General features: G+C 42.6%; 1 protein-coding gene across 2 annotated transcripts in view; it reads left to right on the top strand.

Moving 5' to 3' along the window:
- CEP85L (centrosomal protein 85 like) overlaps positions 1-21854 on the top strand; it is a 177582-nt gene that overhangs the window by 110752 nt on the left and 44976 nt on the right. For both annotated transcript variants that reach the window (XM_056856534.1, XM_056856535.1), the window contains one exon: positions 4584-4705. In XM_056856534.1, coding sequence (XP_056712512.1) covers positions 4584-4705 — 122 coding nt within the window. The remainder of the gene's footprint in view (positions 1-4583; positions 4706-21854) is intronic.

Here is a 21854-nt window from a genome sequence, read left to right as displayed (position 1 = left end):
CAGAGCGTCAGTCCTTCCTGGTTGCCAGATGATGATCGCTTGGAGACATGACCAGCATGTCCCCCTCCCAAGCTTCATGAAAACTATATCAGAAGAAGTTTATTCTTATACCTTCCGAATTCGTCAGCTGGTGATCAAGCAGCCAATGAATTCCTCAGGAAAACAACACACCAATTTCATATATGTCATGTCACTAGCCAACTCTTTGAAGACAAGGGATAAATTGCATTCCTGCAGTAAATGCAAATCATCAGGAGACCCCAAGAGTCAGCGAGGGCTAAGGTGTGACAGGATGTATCACCTTGGAGACAGATGGGCCATCAGTGAGCAAGCTTCAAAGGGAAGGGGGTTTGAGAGAGTTCCTTCCCCCCCCCTCTCACAGATTACAAACAGAACTTTGAAATGCATTTGCTAGGGGTAACTAGGCCGCAGCCTAAATTAAAGTTTGAGCCAATGTTGTGCAGTATTGTAGCAAAAGGAAATGCAGGGTGTATTTCCTTTACAGGGACTTCACACCTTTACAGTGCAGGTGAGCATTCATATATAAACAGCAGCTTATCCCCTACTGTTGTATATTATAAATGCAACTGTGTTAAGAAGTTACCAGTTAACCCATGGTCTTCATGTACAGGGCTGTGCTGAGCCTGGTGGGACCCAGTTTGAGATGCTTCTGCACAATTCGTTATAGGTTCTGAACATCAGTTGTGCAGAATCTTTGTGTGTAACTCTTGGGACATCCTGCATTTGTAAACTCCCTTATACTTTATCATTGTACAGATCATATAGTTGCATCATGTAAACACAGTTAAAAGGCACTGTTGCAAACTGCCACAGTGTTATTCATTCTTAGATATTTTAAGATCTGTATTTATAAACATGCCCTGACCTGGATGGTCCATGCTAGCCCAATCTTGTCAGATCTTAGAAGCAAAGCAGGGTAGGCCCTGGTTAGTACTTGGATGGGAGACCAGAAAGGAGAGGCAGGCAAACCACCTCTGGAGTCTCTTGCCTTGAAAACCCTATGGGGTCTCCATAGGTCGGCTACAACTTAACAGCACATTCCACCACCACCACATATAAACGTGCTTTACAATCAAAGTTCTCACAGGGCTCAAGCAGTTAAAAGTACATTAAAAATAAGACTACAATTAAAATGAACACCTTTAGTAGTTCTAATATCATAACGTTTGCTGCCTTAGGGACCCTGAGTTGGGTCCAAAGGTAGCACAGGAATGTTGTAAATTACAGTATCTTGCATAAAGTAAGAACCAAGCCACAGAAGAGCAGTTAGAAGGGCTAGAACAGCAGAGAATAGGAAGAATAAAACCATCAGATAGCACTAATTATTAGGGAAAATATGTATAAAATGTTTTATAGATGGTATATAACACCAGTGATGATTTAAAAAATGAAAAAAGGGGAAACAGGTTTATGTTGGAAATGTGGAAAGGAAAAGGGTACATTTATGCATGCATGGTGAACATGTAAAAAAATTAAAAGTTTTTGGGAAAAGGTTATCAAGGAAATTATCAATAATTTAATTAATGATAGAGTTAAAAGAAAACCGGCATTTTGTTTACTGGGAATCCCACAACATAATTTTGATAATAAGGATAGAGTTGTTTGTCAATATAGCTTTGCAGCTGCAAGAATTGTAATTGCAAAAATTTGGAAACAAGTAAATAAACCTTTAATTAATGACTGGAGAGAGAAATTATGGTCTTATATGCGGATGGCCAAATTAACAGAATTCCTATATGGAAAGGACATGGAAGAATTTAATAATACATGGTTAAAGGCCACCACATATTGGGATAAACCGGCAAAAATGGATTTTACTAAATTATTTAGTGAGTTATAGAATTTAGATTTTTCTTAATATCTTTATATTTTATGGGTAAATTTTCAGAACTGTCAGACACTTCTGCGGAAGTCTGGTGATGGGTCACGGTTATAGGTGGGTGGGGGGTTTAGGGGGTATCTTATTAGATTATTTAATGGTATAATCAAGATTGTATTATTGAATTTATATAGATACTCAAAAAAATTCTGTTTATATTTTTTTGTTTTTTTATTAGTATATTTTTATTAATATTGTTGTTGTATTTGTTTATTTTGTTTTATGTTATAAAAACTCAATAAAAATTTATATATATATAAAAGATAGCACTAATTATCACAGAAGGTCTTGGAGAAACAAGGCTTCCCTTTGTACCTGAACCTGAAAAGAGTAGGCTCGGAGAGTTCCTTCTGTCTATACTAGCCACTGTCTTACCTTTGAAGATGGTGGCACACAGTAAAATATCTCAGCTGGAAAGGTTCATATTCAAAATGGCATATGGGATTAACATCTAACCTTTCTACTCCTCTCCTGCCTTTCCTCCTCACATTCAGAATTTATACTTGAAAGTGTCATGGCGGAATTGACACCAAGCCTCTCCATGGCTCTCCCCCGCCCCCGTAAGCTTCCTGTTAAGAAAAATCCCCAGTGTGATTTTTCCTTCACGTACCTGAAGAACTGAGCTGTGACTTGTAACAGATAATATTGAAATAAATTTTGTTAGTCTTCAAAGTGCCACTGGGCTTTTGTTTTATTTTGCTCTGAAAGAATAACATGGCTATCCTTTCGCAATTATATATGTATGGGACCTTATTTAGCTGTCAGCTAGTCAAGCAAAATATTTGGCTTTGCATGACTACTTGAAGTTTTTAATAGTGTGAGTTTGCTCTATGATGCATTAAAAAACTTCAGAAGCAGGTAAAGAGTGTGATGATCTTTAGTGAATTCAAATATAATGGGAAGATAATATGAACTCTTAATAAAACAAGTGCTTCTATACTTAGGAAAGACCTTCTGTTATCTGTGGAAAATTCCAGTCACACTTGCTTTGAATGTCATCTGAAGTACCACCTAGAAGTGTTATCCATAACATTCACCAGAATATTGTGGAAGGCTTTCTGGTAAATACATAACTGCATTTGGTGCAGGATTTAAAGAAATTATTTTCTTTGATGATATGCATTATTATTTTAGTTGGTCCATAGATGATATGCAGGTGATATGTAAACCATCTTGTGATTTTATTCATTTGTTGACAAATAGCATCATATTCAAACACACTTCAGCTAAAGCCTTCAGAAAGCTTCCATTTGGAGTTGTACCATTACTTGCTAGGGTATGGGGAATTCTTCCAGAATGGAAAAAAAAAAGTGCAGCTTTGTCTCTTAGTTTAGAAATATCAGATGGCCTATCTTTTCTTAATATACAATTGAATCTGCTTAGGACCCTGTTGAGAATATTCAACACAATGTGCTCTATATGAATAAAGTGTGCTTTGTTGTTCTGGACAGTACCAGAGAGAGTATATTTATAGCACCGCGGTGGGAAAAACTTGGATGCAAGTAATGGAAAAATAATGTGTATGTTTTGGAACAGGGAAGATAAACAACTAAGTCTGATCAAGAAAATGGTTAAAAATTATACAGATTTACTTTTCTACGCATATACCCCTCAGCTCTGTACCCCACATATGTTATATATTCAGGATAGCAGAGTATCTACAATCTTGCACCCTTAGTTCTAAGGTAATTTATGGGAAACTGGTTCAAATGCAATAGGTAGTAATGGGCATAGAACTCTCCAGGCCACATAGGAAAAAAACTAGTCTGAAAAATGCAGAGTATTCCCCCCCCACACCCGTTATTGTAGAGAACATTCCCACTGTTGTTGGCGCTTCCTCCAAGTGCACCTATCTTTTGGGTAGAATACTCAGTTTATTTCACATTATTTTATATGTTATGGCATAAGTTCCCAACATGTTGTATTTGATAGTTAACTATTAGCTGGGAGAGGAAGTTAATCATAGCTGATGCTGGGGAAGGAAGTTAATCATAGCTGATGCAAGAAAAGTAGGTGCTTTTCAGGCAGTTACATCTATGTAAAGTTAATGGCTGAAGTGTAAATCTGATTCACAAGCTAGTTATTTTTGTAGGGCTGCATAGCTAAGCTATTTTGAAGTGCTGTCTTGAAATAGCAAGTGAGATCTTTGTGTCATTGTCAGGTCTCAAGATGTATTCATGCATACACTTCTCTCCATTCAACAGAGCTGATTTTCATCACCATCATAAAATTAAAATGCAAGAATGAGGTCTTCATCTCAGTGGTTTTTATAAGCTATAGGATACTCTTTCTCTGACTTCTGTTACACAACATAGACTGTCGGTAGCATAGCTGATGTGATGTTAATACAGATAGTAATTTTCTGGAAAGGTTTTTGGTGAGAGTGAAAAACCAGAATGTAGAAGCCAATGTGTAACTCTTCAACTAGCTTCCATTTACATTGAAGTACAAAACAAGACCGCTTAGGTGGAAACTTCTATAAAGTGCAAAATAACCCAAGCCATGTTCCACCCAAGACCCATTGGGAAAGATTGGTTTCCAGTAGGCTTCCTGAAGCGATTTCTAAAGTAGAATTATGTTTTTCTCAACTAAATACTTCAGCAGTATTTTTAAATATATGGAGGGATTTTCCTTAATTTTGTAGTTCGTTGATGGTAATTTTCTCATGTGCATTTCTATCTAGGTTCTAAGTGGATCATCTCATCAAGGTTACCCAGCTGCAGGTATTCAGGAATTCAGCAATTGGGAATCCCTGATGAAAATCAAAGAAGGGTTGTTGAGGCAGAAAGAGATGGTGATTGATCGGTGAGTAATCATCTTTTACCTTCACTAGTTTCAGAGTTAACTTGTAGAGTAACCAAATGGTCTTGGTCATAAGAAACGGTTTCCAAAAAGGTCCTCTCAAGACTGTGAAAGATAGGCACAATGGGAGTCTTAGCATTTCACATTTCACTCAATTTTCCATCAACTGAACATAACTTTCCTGCCCTCCCAGCTCACTGATATCCATGAAATGCTGCTCAAGGGTGGGGGAGAACACCCTAAGAAACAACATGAGGGGGCCCTGCCAGTTTAGTCTGTATCCAGCCCTGTATTTAATATCTTGCTCCCAGCATTCAGCTCTCAGTAAATCTGTTATGCCTAGTGGCTTGATGAGTGGTGTGTGTGTATGTGTGGTATTCATGGTTGATCATTTTTGGCAATTTGGGCGTACACAATTAATGACAATTTCCTCTCTTCCTGAAAGGGATTTGCAAAACTAAGATTGTGATGCTGCTGGGTATTTCAGTAGCTCATCACAGCTTGAGCAATTGTCATTCTTGCTTCTTCTAGGTAATGGAAACAGATTCATAGTTTCCAGATAGTAATCACATCCATGTTTGCATCACTTTAGGCAAAGTGGCTTGTTAGGGTCATGTTTGCCAGGTGCATGAGGCTTAAAAATCAACCATGCTGACTTCAGATTAATTTGCTTATGAGAAATTGTACACTGGTGCCAAGCATGTGGCAAACTACAGTCAGACATTGTTCAGTACAGTATTCAGATATGTGATTTTTCACTTCTGATAGGAGCCTGCATTCAGACCGTTGATGTTAGGAGAATAATAATACAAGTTTTTTAAAAAACAAATTCAACCTCTTTTGTTTTGAATCCAAATAATGCTAAAGTAACTTTCCCTCCATAAAATATTGGAAAGATGAAGAAATCTAGTAGCAAAACGTAGTTGAACTAATATTCCAACTTTCTCTTTTTGATATATTGTGTTGATACATTGCATATTGCTTCTCATTTGCATCACACCATATCTCAAGGAACTTGACTTACATGGTACTTATATTTTTGTATCGTCAACAACCTGAGGAGGGATCTTGTGATACCTTAAAGACTAACAAGTTTTTATTATAACCTAAGTTTGCTTGGTGCTAGGGTCTGTGTACAGGGGTTAGAGTGTCTCAGGAGGCCTGAGTTCGAATTGCCACTCTGCCTAGGTGACATCGGGCCACTCACTCTCTCTGTGGCTGGCCTATTCACAGAGCTGTGTGCATAACATGAGGACAGGAGCAACATGTGTACCACCTTGAATTCCTTGGAGGAAGGAAGGGCAGAATAAAAATGTACAAGATAAATAGATTTGAGCCACTTTGTCAGACGAATGTCATACGCATCTGAAAAAGTGGGCTCTAGTCCACAAAAAATTATGCTAGAATAAAAACTTGTTAATCTTTAATTTGCCACAAGGCTTCTGTTATTTATTTATTTATTTTTTGCTGCGACAGACTAATATGGCTGCTCCTCTAGAATTATTTCTTGGGAGGAAGATGTAGCAAAACAAAGTTATTTCAGCTATACCACTGCATCACTATTCGGTGATAATCTGCAATGCCCCAATAATGGCTGTGTTTGTTCAGAACACGACAGGGCCCTAATTACAATATCTGAACTAGACTGACTAAATTTTAATACTAAAAAAAGGTGTAGAATTCAGGGTCAAGTTTGTCACTTTATATCTTGGAACATTGCTGGCTGGGGAAGCAAAAGCAGGGATCCTGACTTGCTAAACTTTTTGAAGGGTTTTGATATTATTTTTTTACAGGAAACCTGGTCTCTTACTAATATTTCCTATTATGGCTTTACTTCATATGCCCTCCCAGCTCATAAAACTAACATCAAGGGCCGCCCTAAAGCAGGCCTGTGTTGTTTGGTTAATAACTCCTGTAAATTTAAAGTTAGGCAACTAGATACTTGTCCCCCTTTCGCTCAGGCATTTCTCTTACCCACCAAGGAACTGTCAATTATATTAGTTAATATTTATATTCCCCCTTTTATTGACAGTACTGCATCCTCATCAGTTTGGAACACAATAAATGCCTATCTGAACAAACTTTTAGATTCAAGACCTGAAGCTGCCCTTTTACTTGCTGGGGATTTTAACGCCAGGTTGGGCCATAATAATATGCAGTTGATTAATTTTATGAAATGGGATGCTGAAGATTTCATACCATTCCCATTTTTAGCCCCTAGGTCGTCAAAAGACTCTGTTATAAATCAGAGTGGTCATCATTTGGTGGAACTTTGTGTGAATTTTAATCTATGTATACTGAATGGTTCTTTACAATATGATCCCTTTGGCCAGTACACTTATATCTCCCCGCCCGGTTGTAGTGTTGTTGATTTTGCAGTCCATTCAGCTGACCTAAGTGATCACATTGTCAATTATGTAGTTGGCAATCGATCAGAAAGTGATCATCTACCCTTGCTCCTGACTCTTAAGACTAGTTGTGAACCAGCCAAGCCCTTTTTGTCGAACCAGGATCAGGATCACACTGTCAGCAAGTATAAGATGATTAAATGGTCTCCATCTACTGCGACCCAAATTCAGCAATGGATACATAGTGATACTGGGCAGCAGTTATTTAATGAACTACTAAATGCTGAAACCCCAATGGTGGCATTGTCAATATATAACAATATTGTTGACAGACTTGGCGACTTTGCTCAACCAATTAGTCATAGGTCCTCTAAATGCCTAAATAGCACCTGGTTTGATGTTGAATGCCTTGCTGCAAAGAAAGAGCTTCGCCATCTGTTTAAGTTGATGCGTTCAGGCCTGTTACCTTGGGTCCCTTCAGTGTACTGCGAAAAGAGAAAGGGGTACCAAATTTTGCTAGCCGGAAAAAAACATGCTTTTGCTATGGAGAAATGGTCGCAGTTATTCCAAGCATTTAATAGTAAAAATAGCAAAGCTTTCTGGTCACTAATTTCAGGACTTAATTATTCAGTTGGCGGCAACTCTGCAAGTTTAATTCATGCTCAGGCATGGTTTTTGCACTATTCTAATGTTTTTAATGTGAAGTCCCCAGGGGTTTCTATCAGAGAATCTTTTATAACCCCTGATGTTCCAGAATGGCCTCCTGTCACTTGTGACGAGATAAGAGAACATATTATTAGCTTAAAATTGGGCAAAGCCCCGGGACCCGATGGTATTCTTGCAGAGCTCCTCAGGAGTAATTCCGATTGGTGGGCCCCGCCACTCGCACACCTCTTCACGCTTATAGACAAATTTGGTATCCTCCCAGATTCGTGGCTGAATTCTATCATAATACCATTGTTTAAGAAAGGTGATCCCAGCAAACCAGAAAATTACAGACCAATTAGTCTTTTGTCTATTATAGGAAAGCTCTATGCCAAGCATCTCCTCAAGAAATTATCTGAATGGATGGCCCTTCATAATCTCCCAGGGAAAGAGCAAATTGGATTTTTACCTAACCATTCTACAACAGATCATTGCACAGTTCTTGCATTTTTGGCAGAAAAATATCTTAAGTTCCCTAGAGGAAAGTTATATGTTGCTTTTATCGACCTTCAAAGAGCGTTTGACACAGTCAATAGACAGATTTTATGGGAGAAACTATGCCATATGGGCCTTGACCAACGCCTTTTGTTTTTATTACGTAACCTCCATACATCCAATACCTGTCAAGTTAGATTCGATGAGGGGAGCCTTTTAACCCAAAAAATCCCGGTGACAAAGGGCGTAAAGCAAGGCTGTGTACTGGCACCATCCTTATTTAATTTATTTATTTCAGATCTCCCTGCTTTTTTAGCTAATACTGATGGTCATGCACCTAAGCTAAGCTCTGAGAAAGTCCCTATTCTGTTATATGCGGATGACGCAGCAGTCCTATCCCTTTCAAAGATGGGTCTTAAACGTTTATTAGCTTCTTTTAACCTATTCTGTAAACGGAATTCTCTATCTATCAATTTTGATAAGACCAAGATCCTGATCTTTTCTAAGACTTGGAAGCAATCAGTTTGGAAAATTGAGGGAAGAGAAATCGAACAAGTGAAAACGTTTAAATATTTGGGGGTCTCTTTTCATTATAATTTAAAATGGATTGCACACCGTAATCAGTCCCTAACCTTGGCAAAAAATAAGATGGCTGCAATAACTCGTTTTTACTATAAGAAGGGTAACCATTTTGTTCCGGCCGCCTTACAGATTTTCCAAGCCACTGTGATCCCGCAACTTTTGTATGGAATCCCAGTTTGGATCCAGGGTTTTAATAAAGAAGTGGAGCGTCTCAGGGCAGTTTTTTTGAGACGCATCCTTGGCGTCACAAACTCTGTTTGTTATTTCTCTCTGTGCGCTGAGCTGGGACTGCACACGATAGAATCTGGTGCTTGGATCACTACAATCAAATACTGGTTACGCTCTCATTTTCGATCCCCCCCAAATAGTTTATTGGCAGCTTTACATACTGACTCAACTGTTTCTAGATGGTCTCGGCTTATCTTAAATAGGATCAGATCACTCGGGATTGATCTTGATTCCTTGTCCAATTCCAGTGAATTATATATTTTTAGGACAATCCAAAAAAGGATATGGGACAGTGATTCCCAAATAATAAAAGCCGGTGCTGAAGGTATCTGCTCCCCTCGTTTTTTAGGCCTTTCTTATCAAACAAATTCTATGGCCCAGTATTTTTTTAACTTAACTATACCCTCTCACCGTAGAGCATTTTTGTTGGCCAGATTTAATATATTCCCTTCAGCTGTTGTTAGTGGTAGATACAAGGGAATACCACGTGAAGCAAGATGTTGTAGGTGTCAATGCAAAGAACCTGACACAATACAACACATTCTCTTGTACTGTCCACTTTTCACACAGCTTCGATGCAGCTTAATTAGCTCCCTTCCTCAATTTACTATTGCAATGACTACTGGAAACATAGCCCATTTATTGGATGACAAAAGCTTTGAAGTTACCACTCAAGTAGCCGAGTTCCTGGCCAAGGTCCTAAAGGAGGGAGAAAGAAGGAGGGGAACCCTCATTTAATTGTTTATTATAATATTTGCCGATGAAGTGTGTATTTATTCTTTTTGGATCCATGTCTAGCTGCTTTGCATGTTTGCTTTGTTAATGTTAATGCCAATAAAGGTTCTGTTTTCTGTTTTCTGTTCTATACCACTGGAGAATTTACTCAGCTGGCCAAGGTCCTAAACTGCTAGACCTCAGTGAGGAGTTTACTCCAGCCTAGTTCACCCTCCCCCATAAGACCCATTTGCTGTGAGTTGTGAAAGTGTTCCAGATCCTCTGAAAACTAACTAATCTATTTTTACCTTTTTAGAGACTGTGATTCAAATTAAGACTTTCAGGCCTTTTCCGACCTCTTTCAGGTTCGTCTGGGTTGCATTGGTCAAGTTTAGGCTTTTTATGTGGGTGCAGAATGATCACAATTACACCAAATTCATAAATAGAAAAAAGTGATAGTTGAGCAAGGATTGTCTGACTACAGAGCACAAGAATATAAATTTCCCTTCTCCACTGAGGGAAGGGCATCTTCAATTCTGGGTGGTTCTCATTTGCTTGCCTGGGGAGGCAGGAAGAAAAGGGTTTAAAAGGGTTCCGTCCCCTGCTCCACCGGCGGGAAACCATCCCTTTCAGTTTCTCTTCCTGCCTTCGCCGGGGAGTACATTTTTCCTAGAGAGTTAGATTCTGTACCTTTTACTCTCTTTGTTCCTATTTCTCCATGTGTGTGAGTGGCTTACCTCTTGTTTTTCCTTCCCTCCTCGCTAATTCCTCCCAGTCCTTCTCTGTTCGTCTTAAAAAAATTTTTTTAAAAAAAGGCAGACACTGTTTCTTTAAGAGGGGACGATTTCCTCTCACAAGGCAACCATGACGACTGGCAATTAACGGCCGATCAGAATGACGGCCCCAGTCCACCTGGCAGCCACAAACGCGGTTTTGCCGATGAGGAACCCTCCAGCAAGGCCGGAGTGTCCAAAAAGAAGCGGCAAAGCGGGCCGAGAGAAAAAGCCGCAAAAATGGCTCCGGCCCCTGAAGACGCCGCAGCAGCGCTCCGTCGAGCCAAGACCAACTTTGACGGAGCGCAGGACCATCAGGAAGCCGCACGGACAGCCGCGGTCGGTAACCTGCCCTCTAATTCTTTTTGGGGGGATGAGGAAAATAGGATTCGCGTGCATAGGGAAATTAATGCAGTTGTGGGGAGCGCCCTTAGAGACCACTTGCAGGGCCTGCAGGTTTCTTCCTCCCTATCACGGGTTGCCACTCAGGCTTCCCTTATCAGTGCCAGCCATCAAGGCTCTCCTGGGCACCCTAGCTTTAGAGGGGAAGGGGAGCAGAGCCAGGAAGATCTCAGTGGCCCTTGGCCAACCAAGGCAGCCAGAAAGGCGAGGGGACAAGTGAATTTGGACTATGGACAGCATGATCTTTCTGACTCCCTACAGGGGTCTGATATGGAAGATAAAGAAGAAAGGGAGTTCTCTTCTGACGAAGAGGTACCTCCCATAGATAATCAAAAGACTAGACTGTTTTCTAGTGATGACTATCAGTCCCTTTTGGCAAAAGCCTTGTCTGCTCTGGATCTTAATCAACAGACGCAGGCAGAGGACCCTAAAGGGCAACCGGGACCTGTGGGCCATAAGGACTTATTTCCCTGTGGTAGAGGAACAGAGCGTTACTTCCCCTTCCCAGCTTACTTTAGAAAGCTGCTAACTGGAGTGGGAGAAGCCCACTTCAAATCACCAGTTCCATGCCAACGTCAGGAAGTTCTATACCCTGGACCCGAAGGCCATGGATCTTCTCAAGGTTCCTCTGGTTGACGGTCCCATCGCAACCCTGCAATCACCAGAACTCGTGTATGATGATGGCATGGGGACCATTAAGGACCCTAGGATAGAAAGGCTGATTTTACTTGTAAGAAAATGCATGAAGCAGAAGCTGTAGCTGTTCAGGCTTCAGCTACAGCCTCCATATTCACCAGGGCGGCCTTGATATGGCTGAAGAAGCTCATCCAATTGATTCCCAGTGAAAATAGAAGGGTGGCAGAGGGCTTCAGCAGAGTTCTGAAGGCCACCAATTTCGTGGCGGACACCACGCTGGACTCAATGACCTTTGCAGCAAGGGCCCTGGCTTCTGTTACTGCCACCAGAAGAGCTCTTTGGCTAAGAGTCTGGCAAGCAGGGTACAATTCTAAGAGTGTGGCATACCCCTTCCAGGGAGGTCGCATTGTAGGTGACGCCCACCTCAGAACATACCCAAAGAGTGATTCAAGCCTTAACATCTCATGGCTATCTCATCAATTGGGAAAAGAGTTGCTTGTCACCTCAACAGAACATCTTACACCTTGGAGTACACGGTCTCCCTGCCAGCGGAGAAAGCAAGCAAGATTGCATGCGAATCCAAAGAAGTCATCAGGTCCTCGTCGGTGCAACTGATGTCCCTTGCTCGACTACAAGGGTTGATGATTGCCTGCATCGGATGTGTTCTGTGAGCCCAAATTCATGCCAGGCCTCTTCAATGGCTCCTGCGTCCCTACCAGCTACAGATCCTAGCCAAAGAGACAACGGCAGTCATCGTCACACCGCAAGTCAGACGGAGTCTCAGATGGTGGCAGACCAGATCTTCCAGCCTGCAGAAGGGCCTAGAATTCTTTCACGAAGAACCGAAACAGCTGTTCTCCGACGCGAGCCTGGAGAACTGGGGGGCTACCCTAGAGGGACACATGGCCCAAGGCATTTGGTCAGTGCAGGAGAAGCCCCTACATATAAATGTGCTAGAGATTAGGGCGATCTGGAAAGCATTACTTTCCTTCCAATCCATTCTGAAAGGTCACCACATCCTAGTATGCACAGACAACATCTCGGCCAAAGCCCACTTAAACAAACGGGGCTCTCGGTCCTCCAGGCTACACCAGGAGACGGAACCCATCTTGTCCTGGGCAGAGGTCGAGAAGATGGACGCACTGATGGTTCCATGGCCAAATATATGCATTCCCGCTTCTCCCTCTGCTACCTCGGGTTATTCGAAAGATTCGAAGGGAACAGGCGAGCGTGATCCAAATGGCTCCGGATTGGCCTCGAAGGCCCTGGTATCCATCCCTGAAGGAACTATCCATCCGCGAGCCATGGACATTACCTGTTGATCCTCAGCTCCTGACACAGGGTCCTCTATACCATCCAAAGCCAGGATGGTACAGACTGACTGCTTGGTTCTTGAAAGGAAGCGGTTCTTAGATGCGGGATATAGCTCTGATGTAGTAGACACCATAATGGAAGCACGTCATTCCTCCACTAGAAGGATATACAACTGCTCCTGGAAGGTCTTTGTTCGGTGGTGCAGGATGAAATCAATAGATCCTATACACCCACAGACGTCTCAGGTCCTATCCTTTCTGCATGAGGGACTGAAACAAAAACTTAAGGCCACCACCTTGAAACGTCAAGTAGCCGCCATCGCAATGGTGATTCCCTCTTTGGACAGCTTTGACTTAGCTCACCATCCTCACATTAGGGCCTTTTTGAAGGGAGCAACCCAAGTTTCTCTAGCCACAGTACACAGATTTCCAACCTGGCGGTTACATATTGTACTGTTTGCATTAACCAAGGCGCCCTTTGAGCCTCTCAAGGAGACCTCAATGATCCTACTCAGGATGAAAACGCTATTCCTAATAGCCGTCACTTCGGCGCGAAGAGTATCTGAACTGGGCGTACTTTCCATTAACAAGGGACTATGTGTCTTCCATAAAGACAAAGTGGTTCTGCGCCCAAAGGTAAATACCCCTTTCACAGAGACCAGGAGCTCCACCTTCCGTCCTTTTGCCCAAATCCATACCAAATGGAGAAGGACTGGAATACCTTGGACGTGCACAGGGCCTTAAAGATTTACATCGCCCGCACGGCATCCATTAGAAAGACTAAAGCGCTGTTTATCTCCTTGTCGCCGGCCAGCAAGGGTAACAAGTAATCTAAGTCTTCAATCAGCTAGGCCATCAGACAATGCATTATCCAAGCATACTCCTCCAGTCGGATTCCGGTTCCGGAGGGCATTACAGCACATTCAGTGCGTAGTGCAGCGACGTCTGCAGCCTTCGCAAGACAAGCCTCTGTGGAGGACATCTGTAAAGTGGCCACTTGGTCGTCTATTTCAACCTTCTTACGTCACTATAGAATAAATTATAGAATAAACGTCACTATAGAAAATCTGGGCGGGAGGCACAGATCTATTTAAAGGCCCCCCCGCGTGTCTTCAGGGAAGTCCCGGGAAGAGGGGCGGGGGGGTCTTTAAACCCCTCTGCCGTGCCTGCGCAGACAGCGCAGAGGGGCTTGACAACCCACCGCCCCTCTTCCCGGGAGTCCCGGGAAGAGGGGCGGGGGTCTTTAAACCCCTCTGCCCTCCCAGCGCAGACAGCGCAGAGGGGCTTGACAACCCATCCCCTCTCTTCCCGGGAGTCCTGGGAAGAGGGGCGGGGGGTCTTTAAACCCCTCTGCCCCCCCCCGCACCTTCACGGGCTTCCCTGAAGGTATGCGGGGGGCCCTTTACATAGATCTGCGCCTCCCAGCCAGGAGGCACATATCTATTGCAAGCCCCCCCCCCGCGCGCCTTCAGGGGAGTCCCCTGAAGGTGCACGGGGGGGGGACGTGGAATCTTTGCTGGCTCTCACTTGCCCTACCCTTCACTATGCTTTCTCACATTTGCTGTGACTGCTTCTCTTCTCCCCTTGTGGCCCTTGCTTTAGATCTCCCTTTGCCTTAGTTTCTGCTTCCTTCCCCACTCCACTCTCCCCAGGTACCACTTTCCTGTCCTTTCCCCCTTTCAGCCCCTGCAGCCTGTTTCCATTCCTCTTCACAGCACATGTAGTTTCTCTCTCCTTCTTTCTGACTCCTACTTCTGCCTCCCCCATGCCCAAAGGGAATTAAATAGAACAGAAAATAAATTAAAAGCACCAAGAGTCACCTTGGGGGTGTCTAGGCTATGTTATCTGGGGTTACCTAGGCAACTCAAAATGGTAATCAAAATCTCATGAGGTGGTCTCACAAGATCTTGTGAGTTAATCTTCTTTAAAAGATATTTTCTGCAAACTGGGGAGTTCTTCTCAGTTTGGAGAAACTTCTGCCCTAGTCCTGGGTGCCCCTCATGAATAGATGCCCCTTTAAATAGATCCACGCCCCCCCCCCGCGCCTTCAGGGAAGTCCCCTGAAGGCGTGCGGGGGGCCTGAATTTTCCCCCGAACTCCGGATCTCGCCCGAATTTCGGGGATCCGAAGCTGGGGAGTTCGGACTTCAGCACAGCCCAAATCAAAATGGGCCAAATTTTGCCGAATCCGAACTATACGAATTTTTTTTCAACATCCCTAATTTCGATGTACCATGAGCCTATAGATGGATACACACTGTTGTCTCACCCCCTTTTAAAGAGGCTCCTAAAGGGCCTGTTAAATCTATTTCCACCGGTGCCGACCTTGGTCCCCCAGTGGTCACTGTCTTTGGTCCTCTGTTAGATGATGGGGCCCCTGTTTGAGACCATGGCTACTTGCCCATTGGATATTTTGTACATGAAGGTTGCTTTTTTAGTGGTAGTTACCTCAGCTGGAAGGGTAGGTGATCTGGCAGCCCTAAGAATGGATGCCCCATTTCTAAGAGTGTTCAGTGAGAGAGTAATACTGCACCCTTGTTTAAAATTTCGACCTAAGGTGGTGTCACAATTTCACCTGGCACAAGATATGTCCTACCAGTTTTCTTCCTCTCCCCACCCTCAGAGGCAGAGGAGAAGCTACACATATTAGAAATAATTTTTATTTGTTATGCCAGTAAGAAGAAGGGGAAGGCAGCTTCTTCCCAGAAAATTTCTAGCTGGGTAGTGTCAGCCATCTCTATGGCATATGAGACTGGAAAGACATCTTGTCCTTTGGGGATAAAGGCTCACTCGGTCAGGGCACAGGTTCCTCTGCAGCTTTCCACAAGATGGTTCCCCTGAAGGAGATATGCCGAGCAGCAACACGGTTGTCGGAGGACACTTTCGCTAGACACTATGCGATGGATCTGCAAGCCAGAAGAGAGGCAGAGGTTGGCAAGGCTATTTTACAATCGTTGTTTCAGTAAGATCACCACCCGCCACCTTCACATGTGAGTAGCTTGCTAAAATGTCAATGTGGGGCTGCATCGGGACCAAAGATGAAAACAGAGCTGCACTTGTAACTACTGTTCATCGAGGTACCCGGTGCAGACACACATACTGCCAGGCATAGGCCTGAGAATGGTATGCTGTGGTTACACCAGGTGCCGACCAAGGCCGGCTCCCAGATTGTTTTGACTTTCTCCAGTTGGAACTTCCAGAGCTCCTGACAACCCTAGGGAGGGGGGTTGCCATGGTACCCAGACTTATCTCCCGTTAGCCCATCTATTTATGCCATGTATTGAACTTACCATCTTTACTAGTATCCTTTTGCTCCTGGCTTCTGCTACCTGTAGATTTTTTAATAAATCAGCTTTCTTTGGACTGCCTGTCTGTTGAAGTCTGTTTATAGGATTATCACGGGACTAGAGCTCACACATACCCTCCCTCCTGCCCATCTGCGAGCTCTCTTACTGCCATCTCTGTCCTATTTGGGCTGGTGGCCGCAGACAGGAACTGAGGGGATGGGGGTGCGCCTCCTGGGAGACATGTGACGGTTTCGCCAGGAAGCTGTCCCACTCACTCCAAGGGGAGGGGCACCCCCAATAGGCTAAGAGCTAGAAAAAACCTTCTGGTGGCAGGTCTGCATGCAGGCACAGTCCCAGTTTGTGTCTGCACCAGGTACCTTGATGAACACCAGTTACAGGTAAGTGCAACTCTGTTTTATCTAACCGTCCAATCCTGATGAGGGGCTGAAATAGGTGAGGAGGAGGCGTGACCTGTACGGCAGTGTAAGGGACACTTACACCGTCCAAACTGGCATGGATGCTGGCACAGGGGAGCTATGCAGCAGCATGAGCCATGGGCATCAGTGCAGCCTTGCTGGCAGTGTATCTCTGGCACAGGAGCTTGCGCCATCACCGAAGGGGGCGTTCCCAGGGGCAGAGTTGCCTTTAGGCAGCTTCCAAATCCCTTTCAACCCAGGAATGCCCCTTTTGGCAGGCGCCAAGTTACACCTCCAAAAATACCATTTTCAGCTTTTTGCGCCCAGCAGCAAACTGATCAGGGGGCTGTGTGGCTTGAGTCACAAATATTTTTTTTTAAGCCCTTTGCCTTTCAGGTTAAACATTTATCTTCCAAGGTTGTCCATTTTATACCTGTGTAGTATAATAGTTACCTGTCGGGTTAAAGGTAAAGGTAGTCCCCTGTGCAAGCACCATGTCATTACTGACCTGTGGGGTGATGTCACATCATGACGTTTACTGGGCAGACTGTGTTTACGTGGTGGTTTGCCATTGTCTTCCCAAGTCATCTACCTGTAGGGTTAACTAGTTGCTATTTTGTGGGTTCTACATTGTGGAATTGGGAAGGCAGGCTTGTCAGTTCATTAGTTCAGATGGAGCCATGACCCTTAACCCACTTTCCCTTAACTAAATCCAAAGGATGCCATGTATGCCCTAGGGCTCCCCCCTTTCAATGCAGCTCCACATGCTCCCTGCAAATCTGCTTCTGGAGGCTCATGAGTGGGTTTGAAGCTGCATTTGATGTACTGCAACATATTTTAGCTGCAAAGGAAAATCAGCAAAACAAATGCATACATCCCTCAAATTAATGGGAACAAATCAGCGCTTGAGAACATGGGATCCATAAAGACATGGTTATTTGATGAAGGAGTATGATTACTTCAAGAACTGCCAAAGAGATAATTTGAAGAAAATAGGTTTGAGCAGTGAGCTGAGAATTTGCTGAAGCAATCAGGCAGCCACTAACACTGATACAGATCCACAGATACACTAATTGTCAACCCACATTTCTAGTTCTCCTGGTTATATGAATTGATCTGGGAGAGGGGGCCTTCTGTAGATGAGTGAAGTCATTTAGGAATATTTGTCTCACGGTGTTCTTGGATTTGATTCCAAGAGTAGTTCAACTATAGTTTAAGTTTATAATACAAATTAGTATTCAAAAAGAACATGGTATATTTCTAACACTAGAGGGTGCCGTGGATTCTTGTAAGATTTTCACCTAAGGTATAGGTTTCTGCTTTGCTATCTTGAAAACACATAAATATATATGCATGGTCACCTTTTCTAATTATTGAAATTGTTCCAAGATAGGCCTTCGCATTCTACACATTTTCACTGTAGTGCTTAGGCCAGTGCTGGCACTGTTTATTTGGCAAGGATTACCTAGAATGGTAGCATGAATAAACACCAAATGCTAAATGTATGACATAACCTCCTGAAAATAATAGTACATCCATCAACAATTGCTATGTTCTCTTCTAAACGGCTTAGGGGCATTCAAAGGGCTTTTTAAGGGAAGGTAAATATAAAGGTTAGAGTTTGAAGGATGTTTGAAATCCTGACACAGCTGTTCAGGTCATTGGCCTGCCACCGCTACTTGAACCCTAGCTGAATTAGTGTTTACTGTTGGTTGAATATGTTTGCTTTGATATGCTGAGGAAACAGCATGTAACTGGATGTGTGTGTACAACACTGAGGTATTGGTTGGGTAGTGTATAATTATGATCCCAAAACAAGGGGTTCCCCCCCTCCAAATGAGTAACCATGGCAATTTTGGAGTCTGCATTTGCATGGAGAAACCTAACATGTCAGTTGGCCAGTTGCAGAAATGGGTGGTTGCAGAAGCTATGAAGAGTGCCTCTGTGGTCATGGAATTGCTGTTGGCTTTATCCATGATTGCTCAGTACACACTTGATAGCTGTCTGCAGGAGTATGTACCTGGAGGGAGACTGTGTGAACAAGTAATATAGATGGTGAAAAGAGCTTTGTTTCTTTCTTGATTCCAAAAGCCCTGTTATCTTTAATGGTTTGCACAGATTTAGCACAGTTGTTCTGGAGATTAAAAACATATGGGCGTGTGCTAGTTAAAGCTGCTCTTTTTCAGCTTTATCTAGCACAGAGATTAGCTTCTTATCTTCACCAAACTAGCCACACTGATCCATGCTGCAGTAGACTATGTGGGGCTGTATCTGAAGACAATCTGGGAACATCAGCTAGTACGAAATGAGGCAGTTTGATTAGTGTCAAGATCAAGCCACTACACGAACGTTATGCCTGTTCTAAGAGTATTATGTGGATGGGATATTTGTTTCTGAGTTCAAGATTTTAGTCCTTCAAAGCCCTTCAGTCTGGGATCTTCATACTTGAATAACCATCTATTCCAATAAGAACTTGTGAAGCAGCTTTGATTCTCTGACCAGGCTTTCTTTGTGTCCCCTCTCATGGTCTCATTAATTCTGCTGCTGCTCAGTCTTGAGACTGTGGCCAATTTGGAATAGGATCATGGCATGGAGGAGGAGAGGTCCAGCCTCCATATCACCATTTTCTCAAACTGAAATGGCCTCAAGGGTGTTATTTGCCTCACCCGGAGTTTCAGGTTAGGAAAACATAATGGGGGGCTTTAGCCCCACCCCCCTGAGCTGTTGTTCTTATCTGAATTGCCCCTGTGGCGCTTTAGAATTGAGCTTCCATGGGGAATTTGCAGCTGGCAGCCTGCTACAGTTCCCCATGCTGACCATGTGCGAAATGCAACATTTAGCTTGGACTAAAGTGGAAAGTAAACTTGCTCAAGATCTAGCTGCAAGTTGCTTTTTCGTACGTTTTTGTGCTGTAGCATATTCTGTTGAGATGTTTAATGAAAACATGATCTGAATATGGCTGGTCCTTATTTATATTATGATTCTTAAACTTGAGAATCTTTATTGTTTGCAGAGACAAAAGCAAGAAATACACAAAATGAGCTAATATTGTTTTTTTCTGTTCCTGCTATGCAAATTTATGTAGAAGGGATGTGTATGTATATATGTTCATTCAACTGTCAAATATGATTGACAGAGTTCTAGAAGATGTGGCATTAATGCCAGCAAATTGCATGTTTTAAAAAATAATTTTGTTATTAAATCTTTTATCACATAATCACATATTCATTTTATAGGCTTTGCACTGTAATTGTGTTTTACATTAATCATTCAGTATAAAATGCATCTAGTCTTCTTCAAACCTGTGTTCAAATTTGCTGAATTTACTGAAGATTTTCTTTGAAGTTAATAACTGAAACAAAATCAAACCACAGTGGGAAAAGTGGGAAATGAACAATTTTTTAAAATTATTTCATTCTCCAGCTGTAGGATACTATAGGACATTAGATATTATGCTGTAGTAACAGAACATGCCCTAAGAGTCTTGAACCTGTATTTAAGGGCTGAGTTTAAGTACGAAAAAACACAAGTTGCCTATATTCTAGTGTCGCTAAACCTAGGTGGAGAACTCCCAGAATTACAAGTGATCTCTAGACTACATGTTGCTTATTATTTATTTATTTAAAACATTTACAGTTCCTTCCTAAGGAGAGTTACTCCAGTCTGAGCCCATTGAAATGAATGCGCTTAGACTGGAGTAACTCTCCTTAGGAATGCACTGTTATTCTATTTCTCCTGGAGAAAATGGCTGCTTTGGACGGTGGACTGCATGGCCTTATATCCCACCCTCCAATCTCCAGGTATTTCCCAACCCTAGTTTGGCAACTCAACTTTGTTGTGACTATTTCTTTTTCCTCATTAGTTTAAAATCTCCTTTACCCAATGCCTTGGCCTCTATTCCTCCCCCTCGAGGTTCCCAATCTCATCGAGTTGAAACATAACATGTATAATTGGACCTAATACTGAAAACAAAACTGGCAACCTCTCTTCAGCATGTTGGTCTCCCAAAATCTAAAAGTCCTTTTAAGCTCATTGCAAATGTTAAAGTAAATCCCATAAGACCACATTAATAGAAATAGAACATGTGATGTAGTCAAAGCTGTATGTCAAATGACTTTTCTAGAGTTGTTTGAACACAGTACTTGCAAGTAAATTTTTACATATACAAGATACTTCAATGACCATCTGTACACTTTGAGTGCCAGAGAAGCAGACTATATGATCAGCATACCTGACATGTTTGACATCTTTCACATTTCTACTTAATTACTAATTTATGCTATTCTCTGAAGATAATCCAAGGTCTTTTAACATCCTAAGGAATTCTGCAGATTACTATATGCTTCTTGTTTTGTTCTTGAATGTTGGTTATGGAGGATGAAGGATTTTTTTTCAGGGTCACTACTGATAGTTTCCCCAGAGAACAGTATGTTTGAGCAGAATGAGCTGTAAATGAAGTACAAAATGAATTATCTTGTTCCTCCCACAGTTGTGTTACTGCTTTAGTTCCCCTTCTGTTGTTTTCTTTCTCCAAATTAAATAAGGTGTAATTGTGTGCTTGGGCAAGCATTTTTGTCTACTTCATCTTTGGCAGTCACTGTACATATTATTCTCAGTGTACACCATTTCTGATGTGTTACCTGGCACTGATTATGAATACCCTACTACCCAATAAATTAGATGCCTACCTAATTAATAGGGTTACCATCCTCCAGGTGGTGGCTGGAGATCTCCTGCTATTACAACTGATCTCCAGCTGATAGAAATCAGTTCCCTGGAGAAAATGGCTGCTTTGGCAATTGGACTCTTGTGGCATTGAATTCCCTCCCCTCTCTAAACCCCACCCTCCTCAGACTCCACCCCCAAAATCTCCAGGTATTTCCCAACCCGGAGCTGGCAACCCCACTAATAAATTTTAAAGCAATGTGTTTTAAAAGGGAGGCCACTTCCAGCATTAAGCTAGCCTGCATACTTCTATCGCCCCTAGAGGCCTTGTTTCATTTCCCCTTGTCATCGGAGGCTCATTTAGTATCTGATGAAGGGAGCATTGACTCACAAAAGCATATACCCCAAAAATCTTGTTGGTCTCTAGGATGCTACTGGATTCAAATCTAGACAGCCATACAATTTGGAGCTAAAAGTAGCATTTTGGTGTGTTAGGAGGGGGTGGGGGAAGCAACTTTTAAAGTAAATTGTAAGTAATTATACAAATGAAATGTTTGCCAAAAGAACAACTTTTAACATTTCTTGCAATGGTGTTTGTTTTGGTTTAGCAAAGCATGAACTTGCTTTGGCTTGTCATGTAGAGCTGAAG

Source organism: Euleptes europaea, chromosome 10 (assembly GCF_029931775.1).
Source record: "Euleptes europaea isolate rEulEur1 chromosome 10, rEulEur1.hap1, whole genome shotgun sequence".
Lineage (NCBI taxonomy): Eukaryota > Metazoa > Chordata > Lepidosauria > Squamata > Sphaerodactylidae > Euleptes > Euleptes europaea.
Note: the sequence above shows the minus strand (reverse complement) of the source record. Positions and strands in the feature narration are given on the sequence as shown.